Below are 14,521 nucleotides of genomic sequence, written 5' to 3'. Positions count from 1 at the left end.
CTGCAACCTCATAACTAAATGACAGCACGTTTATGAGCTGCAAACCTTCTTTTCGTTTCTAAAGGATGGTGAGACAGGTTTCCACTAACTTAAAATCATGATGCAGTAAATATGGAAAACAAGTTGAAGGTTTTGCAATATTCCTGCAGTGACACAGCAGTAGGTTACCACCCCATTGACATCTCTGCCCTGCTAAGAGAATTCAAAAAAATCTGTTTCTTTCCATTTCAGAAACACACCTTTTAGCCATACCACATATTGGTGGACCAGTGTGGACCCAGGAAATAAAGCGTCTGTGCCGATGCTCAACAAAAAACCTTTCAGCCCTCATCTGTATTTGCTGAGTTTTCACTGTCCTATTCAGAGGTTTATGGCATATAGTCTCAGCATGGGATGTCATATATTGATATTTTCAGAATAGGTTTACTCGGAAATATCATGTTTACTGGTACTGCACATGTTTGAGAGCACTTTTGTGAAAATAAAACGTTTTATGCCACTTTGGTCGGGTATTCCTCAGCAGGTTTTCAACACACTACAAACTAAAGTAAATATAAATGGATAGGAGAGTGATACTGTCAAAAATATAAAGTTCTAAAACCGAAATAAAGCTAATTTTCCTGGATTTTTGTCAGTCCGGTTGTTTGTCTTTTTCTTATTAACATTTGTTCCCATCATGCTTTGGCTACTGTAAACAGGAAGTCAATAGTGTGAGTCATCCTGGCTTTATTAAACCTATATTTCTATACATGTTGGTGAATGCAGAAGGGAGAGTCACACTGAACTGACCGTTTGCTAAGCTTCGCACACGGCTGCTCTGATTTCACCATTATGATCTGTGTGTACTCCATGAGTCTAAAAATAGAGGCTTTTTTAATGCTAATTCCATAAATCGGGTTCACTGCGTACAAAGGTCAAAAACATCAAAACGAAAAAAAACATTTTGTATGCACACAATCATCATACTAATGCCCTGGCTGTCAACGACAAAAAAAATAAACTGCCATCGTGTCCCTTTAACCTACCAATATGTCAGGCGGTCAATGATGTTGGCAATGCCATCTGTCCCTTTGATAGCCAGTCAGCCCAAGATCACCAGTGCACTGCTGTCTCTGAGGCCTGCAAGGACTCAGTCTTCAAGTCAAAAGGACAGCATTTGGAATTTGGCCAAATCCTCAAACACATCTTCCCCAATCGTTTCCATCCTCAGCATAGGAACCACGCATTAAGATACACATGGAGCGCACACAAATAAACACAAAACGGACATACACTTCCCCTTTACCAAATTTAGTTAGCTGCCCCATGCAGCAGTAATCAAGAGTCTGAAGAAACAATCACTGCATTTGTTGCACATCAATACCTGATGGTAATCTGACACAGTATGGCCTTGTCATTTAATGAATGCCTTGTCTCTTTAATGACATCCAAATGTGACAGCTGAGTCCTTGGATTAAAGAGAAAGGTCCCGTGCTTCACCTGCCACAATCCTGCTGTGAGCAAAGTGGCCATTATACTGCTGTATTCCTCTCCACTATTAGATCTCTGAGCGCGGCTCAATTATCCGACTACTTCCACACGCTTGCTGACAGCAGTGTTGGCAGGTGTGTCCTTTCCAGACGCTCTCACCTCTCCGGATGGGAAATTAGTCAGTGCAGCTAGCCATCAGCTAAAGCAACTGACATCTTCGACTAGCATGCCCTTTCATTAAGAGTGAGGAGAGGGAAGTGAGATGAGACGAGCAAACGCTGCTCGAACATTCGACACCAAAAACGCTGGCTCTGAACCGTGGATCACGTGCATTTTTAGAAACGAGGTACAGGGAGTTGATTTACCTCATGCAGGTACCATGAACACAAAAGACAATCCTCCAACAAAGCAAAGCCTTGATTATTGACTGTGGTGTTGATGGCCACTTGTCCCACAATGCAACAGGACAAAACTGGATGGAGTGATTGGGATTTGTGGTAATATACTGACAGAATATTAGAAATACTGATGTTCAGTGTAGTAACAAATCTCTCAATGCATAATCCCACCGTCCTGAGCATTAAAATAAGTAAACTCTTCTTATTAATATTTAATCGTTTTACTTTAATATATTTTCTATAAAATCAAATCTCAATTCCCAATGGTTTGAGGGACTTTTTGAAAGCAATTTTGTCTCAGTTACCAACCTCACCTTGTTTCATTTGTGTGTATGATTTGTTGTGGATCCTCCTCATGTACTTGACATTCTTAAATAACAAGCGCTCAAGTGTGGGTTACAATGTTTAAGGAGGTAATCGTATTGCTCTGATAAACACTGCTTCGGTAAGTAAGTGAGAAAGGCTTTGTGATCAACTTGTTTGTTCCCTGTAACTCTTCCTGTAGTTTTGGTTTCAAATGAGCGCCTTTAACTCTGTGGGTCTCACAAGTGAAAATGACTTTGTACCACGAGAGCTTCCGAGAGCCAGAAGTGCAGTGGTGTTTATCCACATGCATAATAAAAGCAGTCATTATGTCGGAGTTTTCCAGGGTCTCTGGGTCTCTCTCTCTCTCTCATTTCAGCATCAGAGCAAAAGCTTAATTTATAAGAACACAACGTTTCAACACCCACTTCTCCAGTCCACCGGCAGCTCATCTCGGAGCCTCTTCTTCGCTCAGGCGCATGTTTAATTTGTTCCCGCCTGCCCTCCGTGCCACTTCCCCGTACCTGGCCTATTTTAGAGGGAAATGGACAATCTCGAGAAGTGCCTTCGAGCTCAATGGTGTCTCGGCTTCCTCTCTCTTTTAGTCGTGACAAGCGGGGCATCACCATGGCAACAACATTTGCGAATGATATGGGGAGCGAGGCGGTCAGCGCCGATGCTTTTCTAACAGGCTCTGACTTGGTGTCACACACTGGGCACAGGCATCCTAGACATGCATTAGCATTTTTCAAATACACCGGGATTTTTGGAGATTGCCCTGTTGACGCCCAAATTATTCATCGTAATTTTAAATGACACTTGAAGGAATGAAATGCACTTAGTTTTTTTGATTTCATGGAACATAATCACAGATAACGTTTATTTTGAACGTTATGGTTAGCAATGGGCTACATGTACTCCAGCTCCACTCTCTCATGTCACTTCCTGCTCCAAAAACCAAGATGGCGACGGCCAAAATACAGAATTCAAGGCTTCAAAACCGTAGTCCACAAACTAAACGGCGATGGCATGTCTACTGTTTATATACAGTCTATGGTATTTGATTAGCCAACAGTGGACATGGCCGGATGATTATGAATTGTGTTGCAGCAAAAGTTTTTGCCAAGTTCAGCTTTTTTGAACAAAACAGAAATCTAAACAAAATTGACTATTGTTATTGCAACTTATTAACCTTGCTTCAGTCAAACATATTTGCTCTAGTTATTATTAGCTGCAGCTGAGTTTCCATGGTATCAGAACTTTGTGAAATGTGTCCTTATGAAGGCACAAATAAACAGCTGTAAGGTATTGTTACAGATATGGCAGACACAGTTTGTTGAGTCCATTCTTTATCTTCATTTTCATAACTTCCTCTTAGTCTACCTACTGGCCCAGTCTATCTCTGGGGACATGATGCTATTGATGTTATTATCCTGGCATTGAGCGTCACTGACTCATCACAGTCAACATTCATTGAATCAGGGCTTGAAATCCAAGTCATAACAAAGTGATTCACTGCTTCCTGAGAAAACGTCTGTATTGTATTTGGTCTGGACACCCACACGAGTGACTGCCTGATCAGACCTCTCCTCAGGACTGTGTTGGTGTGTACAGACTGTGCTTGATTGATATTTATGACCCTACTATTTGTTTTAAACTTGTTAAACTTGCAATAAATATTTTATTTTTACTCGTAGGCAGCAGAATCAAGCTGTGAATTTTGACACATCATCACCTTTTAAGTTGATACTTGAAAACAGTATCTTTACACGTCGAGTAGACACACAACAGCGTTATCATTCATTGCGGTTTCCACACGTCTCCCTCTGCTGATTTTGAACTCAAAATATACTAAGCACTTTGAGTGCTATACGCTCTTGTGTGTGAGCGCGCTGATTAATACATGTATTCTTTGATATTGAAACAGTAGCCTTGTAAAAATATGTTGAATGGGTCAATTGGGTTCTGGAGGTGTGGTTACATCAATTAGGTGTTGTGTGTTGGGGCGAAATGTAATAACTTTTCATGAGGCCCAAAATCACTTTGCCACATTGTCATTTTAATCATTGTCATTATGAAAATATCAGTATTATAGCTTTTTTAAAGTGAAACAACTTTGACCTCGATGTATTAGCACATGTACAACCGATACGGGAAATTTATGTTTTTGAAATTATTTATAATTTGGTCAAGTGTTTAAGCTTGTGTTTTGAAACAGTGGCATACATAGAGCATGCTTTGGGTGTTAAAATGAACAGGGTACTAACACTGTATCTGTATTTGAATGAAAAGTACATCTAAATGCTGACCTTGAATATATATATCAAAGTAAAAGGCGTCTTGTCAACATCCTATTCTCATTCTCACAGGAAGATCATTGTTGGTAACCTCTATAGAGCAGCTGGCTTTATGGTTTTATCTCCTGCTATTTTCAGAACAAAGCAGGTTTAACCTTCAAGGAAAAATGAGCAAAAATAATTTGACGTATAAAATGTGATCGATACGTCGTGAGCTTTGTATTTAAGGAGAATTTAGACGTGTTTCAAGGCTCTGTTGTGTGTGTCTGCTGTTTGGCATTTCAAGGGTCGAAACATGATTAGTCAGCTGAAAAAGAAACTGCCTAATATTTCTACTGAAAGCCCGATTTCACATCAACATAAGCCCTGTGGAATAATTGAGAGTTAATTATATTTAAATATTCGATACAACACCTGAACCCTTCACTAATGTTCATTCACCAAATCGTGTATGCATATTAATGAAATCCCATCTCCATCAATCCACCTTGAAAACCCATTCATCTGGTTTAAGCCCATGTTCTTTTGCCCTTTACAAATATTTTATGAGGGAAATACTGTAACTGAAAACCTTTTTCCCCTTCTTTTTAACAAATCAACACTCAGTAATGAACCAGGATACATCTAACACCTTTTACATCTACTGTAAACTAAGTCAAACAAGTGACAGGTCGTCAAAACCTCTTTTTTTTCACTTAATAATTAACTTAAGCCTGCAATAACGGATTTAATTGGCCAAACAACACACAGCATCTATCATCACCATTTTAGTTGATCTGACGGACCTGTTTGCTGAGACTTACTTATTCACACATCCAGCAGACGCAGAACAGCATTAGAATTCATTTGAAGTCGTGTTTGTGGCCACCTGGTTAATGTAAGTCTAATATTTACTCTCTCCTCGCTCTGTTTTTGATCTCTACCAGCTCCGGAGGGAGATATCTGGCTCTTTAGCTACTACATGCTCCACTATGTTCACCATGCTAGTCTCTCTATGTTTGCTGTTTGATGCTGCGCAGGTATGTGTGCAGTGGGTTTATAACAGCTTTTTCACTGAAAACAGCTGCCTGCTACGGCCGAAAATGAAACGTGACAGTGAACCTGAAGAGTAACGTTCTGGGTTGGACAGCTAGAACGAGCAACAATGAGCTGAAACTCATTTTATAGCTCTGCAACGCCGAGGGGAGCTGCAGACCATGCTGATCATTCTCTGTAGGTTCATCACTAAGAGCGGGCTCTTTCACATTTCAGATGAAATTGTTTTCACATTGTTATTTGATATATTGTTAATATATGGATTACAGCAGCTAACATAGCTGATGATTTATTTTAAATGTACTTAAAGAGATGCTGAGTCTGATCTAAAGTGTTTTCTCTCCTGTGTTTATGAATTAAGAACAGGCGGAAAAAAAAAAGGTTTTGCCAGGATAATCTTGCCAAAATGAGTATTACAACAACAAACACTTTCCACCTGCCAAAACTTTATTTCTAACCGGTTTTCGCAGATATTTCCTTAGAAAGAATATTCTGTCAAAACATTTTTCATCTTGTTTTTTTCTCACTCACCTCTCAGGGCTATCGTAAGATACAGATAAAAGTTAAAAGAAGCATCAACAACTCTTTTGGTTTCAATGGATTCTGAACTGGAATGCTCAACCAGAGAAGAAGGAAAAACCTTGCTACATAAAGAGCACTACTTTCTGCATCGGCACTGAACAATGGCATTGGACGCCATTCACCATTCGTAATCTGATGATCTTGGGTGGTAGTTTTAGACAGAGAGATCTGGAGATGTATTTAAGATATAACAAATAGTTAGATAAATAAGTAAGTTTGTGGAAAATGTTAAGATATGTCACGCAACTTTACACTGGCCTTGAAATATGCACAATCTTGATTCTAGACAGCCTCTGTTTATTGCAATTAGTTCAACATTTCTAGTAAAATTTCCAGTTTATATTACTATACATATATTCATGATGCATCAATGAAGTTCATAATTACAAATAAAGACAATTATTATGAGTTGAGCTGTGCATCAGGGGAGAACTCGCACGCAGAGAATTGAGGTTCAGACGAGAGTCTTTAAATGTTTCTATTTGATACATTAGGGGACAGTGACAAAATGTGCAAAAGTGCAAACTTTCAGCCCATATTAGACTTTCCTGTGCATGATTGGTCACCCTATATGTGGATTTCTCTACAGGTGCATCATCTAGGGCTTAATTGAACACACATGGAGCCAATTGCCAGCAGCAAGGTCAAGTCATTACAAACACACCAGAACCACAGTGTGACTCATCATGCATGTCTCATCTTGGACTGAAACCTTTGTACTCTTGCACTCTATGCACATTTGATCTGTGAAGCCCTGTAATGTATCAAATGAAAACATTTAAAAATCCAGACTCTAGTCTGAATCTCTTTTGTTCTCTGCGTGAGAGTCTTACCTTGCTGCACAACACCTTTTCTCTGACTACCGCACCAGAGAGGAAACACATTTTTTCAAGGCTTAGCTCAACACTTAGGAACCGCTGAGATACAGTATAACATCTGGGGAAACCATTCAAAAACTCATAAATGTTGACAACAAATCTCACAAATAGGAGACTAAAGCATCTGTGGCCTGGCCAATACAAGCTGCCAACATCATTTACAGGGAGAGAGCCCCACGACTGCTGCAGGCGTGTCTGTCTGACACAGGAAATCAACACCGTGTCAGGAGGCACTTCAACTGCCTCACATCCCAACACCATCAGTGTGATTTATTAAGCACGCCAATTTATGCTGATTGCATCATTAATTCAATTCATTCATGCATAAATTAGAAAATATTTCTGAAACATGTGTGATATCAAGATGAACTTACTATCTTTAAGCATTATCGTTTCAGAAAAGTGTTTTTATTTGCTTTTGCATTTATGCAACAAGGTGCTTCAAAGTTAAATCAAATCATCTACTCTCTGATATTGCATGATAATGGGACGGTAAGAATAAGTTATCAACCACGCTCTTTTTCTAACTCTACGTAGTTTTGTTGCCTAAACCTAACTTCCTATGAATTTTATTTTTAAGAGACACTAAACATGTATAAAGCACATATTGACACGCCGTCTCTGACACGACCAAAACTGACGCAAGGGATTTACTTATAGAGTGTCATAGTTTGAAGCTTAGTGACACTGACCAAGCGTCTGTATTTGATCTGTGAGTATCTACATTTGATCTGTAGATACCCACAGGCTGCAAGAAATCTCTTGCATGAGCAATGGAAAGCTAAACTATGGGCTCATCACCATTATAGTTATTGGATGAAATTATCATTGAAATTGTATTGGGTACATAGTATTAAAAACATCACCGTAGATTGGATTGTCTGTAAAATTAAATAGATCCCTCACTCATGCACTCAGACTTAAAAGGCTAATTTCATTGTAAAACCCTCAGGACAAGAGGCACTATTACTCATGCCATAAATTGTAAAAAAAAAAATCATTTAAATTGCATTAGAAGAGCAAAAATCCCTTTTACATTTAAACTGATCCCCTTGTAAGAGTGAATCATCACATTTTATCATTTAAAAAGATAAGGTGGCTGCTATTGATCCTGTAAGACACTTGTTGTTTACACCTCACATGCTTCAGCAAGCCCTGACCCCATCTGGCCCTATCTTTCATTTTGATAAAATCTGACCATCCATTGAAAATAAACAAACAAACAAACAATGGAATCATGCGAATCACAAATAAGTATCCTGGCAAAATAGGTATTTTCCGTGGGGTTTCAGGCCCTCAGGAGTTTGGGCCTCAAATGTTCTTCTTGGTTCGTTATTTTATCAGTGTGTATGTTTTGTCTCCAAATATATAATTGTGTTTGACTGAATAACCTAAGGGTTGTTCAGGGTTGTCCCTTCTCACCGATTGTGTTTGTGATTTTCATGGACAGGATCTCAAGGCACAGCCGGGGGAGGATAGTATCGTGTTTGGAGACCTCAGAATTGCGTCTCTGTTCTTTGCACATGATTTGATTCATCAATCGGTGGTTCGGTTTGATGTGCTTCATCAGACTGTAACCTTCAGCGCGCATTGGGGCAGTTCACAGCTGAGTGTGAAGCGGTCGGGATCAGAGTCGGTACCTCCAAGTCTGAAGTGAGATGGACAGGCGGTTCGGTGTGGCATCAGCAGTGATGCAGGCGTTGTACCGGACTGTTATGGTGGAGAGGAATCTGAGCCAGAAGGCAGAGCTCTCGACTTACCAGTCAATCTACGTTCTGACCCTCACCTATGGTCGTGAGCTTTGGATATTGACCAAAAGAATGAGATCGTGGATACAAACGGCCAAATTGAGCTTCCTTTGTAGGGTGATGGGTTCAGCCTTAGAGATAGGTTGAGGAGCTCAGACATCCAGAGGGAGCTCGGAGTAGAGCCACTTTACCTCTGCATCTAAAGGGGCAAGCTGAGGTGGTTTGGGCATCTGATCAGGATGCCTCCTGGACGCTTTTCTTTAAAGATTGTCCAGGCATCGCTAGAGAGGGACATCTTGACTACCTTGGTAAACATGCTTTCCCCGCCCCAGATAAGCATGACATAATGTTTGGATGGAATAATAACCACAAACAGGGGGTTAGTAGGGGCCCACAGCTCCATTTTTTGCTGCATGGCCCCTATAATTTGACATTTATAGAAAGAGAGGTCAGTTTGAAATGTCCTGATGGATCAAAACTGAGCTCATGCTTAATAGAAAGTTTGTGACCAAACGTTTATGAATTTGTTCACACTAATTATGAAACTGCTGCCACAAAATAATGAAAAGAAGGGATGCAAATTAGGCAAAATGAGAAAATGATGCATATCATCTTCATTCAAATTAATGAAAACGAGTAAATGAGGTCTATTTTTGCTTCCACACAGAATCATTTCATGCCGTTGATATAATCAGTTCTGGCCTCAGAGTGGGTTTTATTCCTCTGTGACACCTTCAGGGAAACGCTGTAATTGGTTAGTTGGTACAACCATTAAATAAATACAGTTCCATCGAGGAACTGAGAAGCTTTTTCTTTTAAAAGAAAAGAAGGTGTATCTATGCAGTGACAGTATGTGGCATGAACATCTTTGTGGCACAATTAATGCAACAAAAACTAAAAAAACTGCTTGACTGTTACTCGACAGGTGCTCTGTGGCCTAAAAGACAGGTCAGCAGGATCAATAAACGAATGAAACCAGGCACACAGCTGACATCTCCAGGCTGGGCAGCCCGGCATAACTGTCAACTGTGTAACAGTAAAAGTAAGCATGCTGCAGAGAAAGCATACAAGTAAAAACAAAACAAAAAAAGAGACATAAAGAGGAAAGTAGAGATACCAACCATGAGCTGCAGGTTCAGTGCTGGGCGCAGTGTCTGAGCACACAGGGAGAGGACATGGCAGTTGAGGAGGGAGGTGTGGAACAGGAGGAACAGCATGCAAATAAAGGAGAAATGGGGGAGGAGGCAGGGAGGGAGCGGGGCAGGGGGAGAAAACAAATGACACCCATAAGCAAGCATTCAGAAGACCAGAACATGACAAAAGACATAAGGCTTAAGGGAAATCAAAGGGAACCAAAGGCAGTGCAGAGATAAACATAAGCTTACACACACACACAAATACACTTTCCATTGCACACACTGGACGTTCCACTCAGAGGGGAGGGTGGCTGCTGCTTGAGGAGATATGGAAGAGACTATTATCATGTGCTTTAGGCAGCTTTGCTTTGGAGAAAAGACAAACTATCAAGAGGAAATCATTGTGCAGCTGTCCTAATGTGTCAGTGTATGACTTGGAAACGTTTCACCATCTATTTGCAAGGGGAATGTTTTGTATGGCAAAGACTCAAGTGAAGTTTTAACAAAGTAAAAGTGTTTACTTTTGCGATGGCTGGGTATGGATAAAATATTCCAACGCCCCAACTCCCAACTCGTCAATTACAGCAGTATGGTCAGTGGCCCTAAGCTTCAAACTCTGACCCTCTAGGGACCCCTGAAGCATTAGTTTTGGATGAGTCAGGGATGGCATGTCAGTTTCACATGCATAGTGTCCTTTCAAAATAAACCTCCGTGTTCACTGGAAACATACAGTTTCTGCTCGTTGCGTACATACAGTTGCTTTTCAAAATAAGCTTCCAAGGTAGGTTTACTCATTCAACAGAAGTGCTACTATGGTAAATTAAGTCCACATTGACTTGATTTGAAATGGGAGAAAACATCAGTCTCCTGGGTGAAAGTCCAGTGTTTGTTTCCCCTGTACATCTTCCCATCCCTTGAAGCGATACTTACATTGAGACTACAGACTACTTATGGGAAACAGAAGCAGGGATCGCACCTTGCCCAGACTGAAATCTGTGCTGGAGAAACAAGTGCCATTTAAAAACCCTTCTGATGGAGATGCTTGCACACCGACAAATGGGGCTTGTCCAAAAACATTGCTCTCCGAGTGATTAACAAAGTGTGTCTGCATTAGTGCCAATTTCTACCACAGCAAAAGTGCTGAAATTGACTTTAAAATGATAAAAGCAACATTTGGTTAAATCATAGGCATGAAAAATACATCAAAACAAATTGTGTTCAAATAGGAGAGTTTCAACAGCCGCAATGTCATTTCAAGAGGCTAAATGTATACATTAGCGTGCCTTAGGTTTCCTTGGCCTTCTGTCTCAGCGGAGACATCAGAAAGTGCCGGAAAGCTATTAAGACACAGACAGATGTTTGTGTAAGAGAGAATGGTGCTCCCGTATGTGTAATTGTTCGGGGAGCAGTAGGCCAATGCCACACCTCAGCTCTGCCGCCAGAGGCTCAGGGTACAGGGAACGATTTCAACAAGGTGAGACTGCTTTGAGTCCGTTTCAGAATTACCGAGGCCTCTGAGGACCCGTTTCTCTACTCGGTCCTCCAGTAGCTGAGACATGTCAGTGCTAAATAATGCCACAGGCCAGTCATTACACTGGCAATTTATGAGCATATTTGGTTGAATCACACCTCAGTAAAAACACTGAAGGGAAATCATGCTTAAAGTTCAAAGTGCTTCTAACTCAAAGCCAGATAAGCAAGTTAGCCGGTTAAGTTTGACCTTAACCCCGGCTTTAGATTACCACATGGCTAGCTCCTTTTTAAATTAATTCGATTAGCTGAGTATCCTTTGAGACAAGGCTAACCAATAAAAAAAGTGTGTAAAACAGCCCATCTACCAGATCACCTTCTCACAGTAATGGAGATGTACGAAATGTTTGTAGCATATCAATGTAACGTAACAAACAGGAAGCTAGCTGTAATGGGTGATATTTACATATTGCATATTAATTGCATTGACATTCTTTCAGACACAACGGTATTCTTGACATGTATTGGTTTATTGTAGCGTGCTTTGAACTCGTTCTACATCATTGCAGCCCCAAGGAGCCAGGAGCAATTTTATATTTAAAGATTCTTTACATCTGTGTTCAAGGTATTGTCATTGTGTAGCATATATAAATATAAAAGTTTATATTTTATATGAGGTTAAGTTGTGAAGAAAAATGCTGCCACACTATTTTGTTGTTTTCTTTGGAGATTGAATTGTTCATTTTACATGTGTTTGTCTTTGTTTAATGTTATAATGTTGTTGCCTCTGTTTCAGGCACCCTACCCACCGCACCTGTTTACTTTGCCCACCATGTGTTACTGTTTCTCTTATTGTAAATCGTTTTTCATGGTTTTGAGATTTGTTGTCATAATTAAGGTTAGATGTTTTCCCGTAAATTGTAATAGCTCTTGACTAGTAATGTACTACACAGTAATGTAATACACTAAACTGAGCAGACTGCATACTGTAATGTCAAAATAATGCATGTATTTGGAGAAAAAGAATCAAACAGTGCTGCTTTGCATTGTTGAGGGAGCAACGATGCAGAAAGAGGTACCAGAGGGCAATTCATGGGTTATGTATTGTCCTCTGCGGTAGCAAATAAATGCTGGAAAACAATCTCTTGAGTCCTCTCCTTCCATGCCCTATCCACATCTGTTAGACAACCACACAGCTAGATGGCACCAAATCCTACACACTGTGCCTCTAAATCTAAAGGGTTAATCCCAAAGCGTTCTCAGAAAAAAGGATGAAAAATAAAACAGTGTACATGGCTAAATAAAGACTGGAGGTAAGTGCTCGGGTCCATGTGAACACAACTATAGACATGCTGATTAAGAAAGGCCATATATTAAATTAAAACGGGGAAATGAGTGAAGCCATGTACTGGCTGCACTCGTGTTCATAGGCTTCAAAATGTAAAATGAATCCTCTGTCCCTGCAAGCCTCAGTCAACAGAAAGGCAGCATGGCCTGGTAACCCTCATTACACTGTGGGTGGCAGCCATGTGGGACCATTCAGTGTGTCTGCTGCTGAGTGATTGCCTGTCCACTTTTGGGCAGTTTCCTCCTCATCCACCATCTCCAGCTTCACAGGTCAACTGAGACATCGGCAGTGTTCTCGCTGACATTCACAGATATGATGGGGGCACATCAGCTCCATTACTAGTTGCCACACTTCCCATGAGCCCTTTGGTGACTCACTGTGACACGACATCCAGCTCAACATGCAGAGATAACTGCATGCCGATCATAATTGTATTGGCAGAAATGGATTAGGTGGAACCCTGTGGTGCTGAAAATGCCAACAGGCTGCCGGGTGTCCCCGCTGGCAGCTAGATTACTTTTTTGTTGGATCCACTTTCTCTAACCTGCCTTCCCTACTTTGGCTTTTGTTTGTGGTTTCCTACATATCCCAGAATGTTGCCGTCTCCCACAGAGCTCTGTTGATAGAGAAGCGGGCAGCCTATCTCTTTTCTTCAACAATAGATTTCTCCCTGTAACAACTGTTGAATGTTGCTAAAAAAAAAAACAGGGAGAAACTCTGAATTTCTAAAGTGCTGTGGTGAAGCTCAAAATGGGTGGCTCCGGCCGTCACCATCTTGGCAGTTACAACCTAACTCCCTGCTCATCCAAAAATCGGCAAAGAGGTGGCTCGTTTGTGGAGCTGAGGCGACCCGGGTGACGCAGCAGAGGAGATAGCTAACTAGATATTTCATTCTAATAGGTGAGTTGTATAAAAATTCATCCCCTGTGCAGTAATGAACCAGGATATTGGCTATCGCTGTTTTTTTGTACCAGGCTGTAAACATGTTCAAAGAAGGGTATTTTAACATGGGGGTCGATCAGGAGCCAGCCGCAAGTGACCATCTGAGGAACTGCATTTTCTGGCACTTCATTGTTGGCTTTATTTTTCAGCAAAGGAGGTCGCCGCTTGATATATGTACAATTTAGCAGTTATTTTAACACATTTAAACAAACTCCATGCAATCTAGGAGCCGTAAGGTACCCTAATTATGAGTATATGTGAAAATAAAGACAGAAATAGTTTTCACTGGTGCTACTTTTCAGTGTAGCTAGCTGATTACCCCCTGGCCATTTTTTCATCTCATTTTGGTCATTGTGGAGCGCAGTTATACCTCTAAATGACAATATGCCTCCACATTAAGAAGACCTGTGGGTCTCAAAACTAGTTTTTTCCATGATGCTGAAAGCTGTAATATCATTGATGTTCTTTCAGGGTTGCATGTCACATGACGGCACTTATTGTGTTGCTACTGACCTTAATCAAATTAGTTAAAGCTGGCTGCTCCAATTTCAAAACAAGACAAGGAATCAAACTGAGCAAAGTGGGAACAATATCACACACTATCTGGCACATTGTGTGCATGTGTCAGTCCGGAGAATGTGAGGTGGAGACACATCTAAATCCATAACATTCTTAAGTCACTTCACCAGATGGTGTTTATGTGATTAAAGACCCAGACAAAATGAATAGATATGTGTTTATTTCCCCTTCCCTGCCTGTTTTGTTGTTCTGTGGGTTAAATTAATTAGTTGTCAGCACCGCTTATGGTCTTTCATCAATAAAACGTAATGCTAGCCTGGCGATGATTGTTTTATTTGCACAAGGTACACATCTATTATCTTTCTTCTTCATTCAGGGTTAGAGTGGCATTGTTC

The 14,521-nt window shown here is 40.6% G+C and overlaps 1 protein-coding gene across 1 annotated transcript in view; it reads right to left on the bottom strand.

Annotated features, from left to right (window-relative positions):
* Positions 1-14,521, bottom strand: part of cadm1a (cell adhesion molecule 1a) — a 330,300-nt gene that overhangs the window by 16,441 nt on the left and 299,338 nt on the right. Inside the window, exon 10 of the mRNA XM_076102623.1 lies at positions 9,833-9,865. Coding sequence (XP_075958738.1) covers positions 9,833-9,865 — 33 coding nt within the window. The remainder of the gene's footprint in view (positions 1-9,832; positions 9,866-14,521) is intronic.

Source organism: Anarhichas minor, unplaced genomic scaffold (genome assembly GCF_050575085.1).
Source record: "Anarhichas minor isolate MPS153535 unplaced genomic scaffold, ASM5057508v1 ptg000027l, whole genome shotgun sequence".
Taxonomy (NCBI): domain Eukaryota; kingdom Metazoa; phylum Chordata; class Actinopteri; order Perciformes; family Anarhichadidae; genus Anarhichas; species Anarhichas minor.
This window is presented reverse-complemented; position numbering and strand designations above follow the sequence as displayed.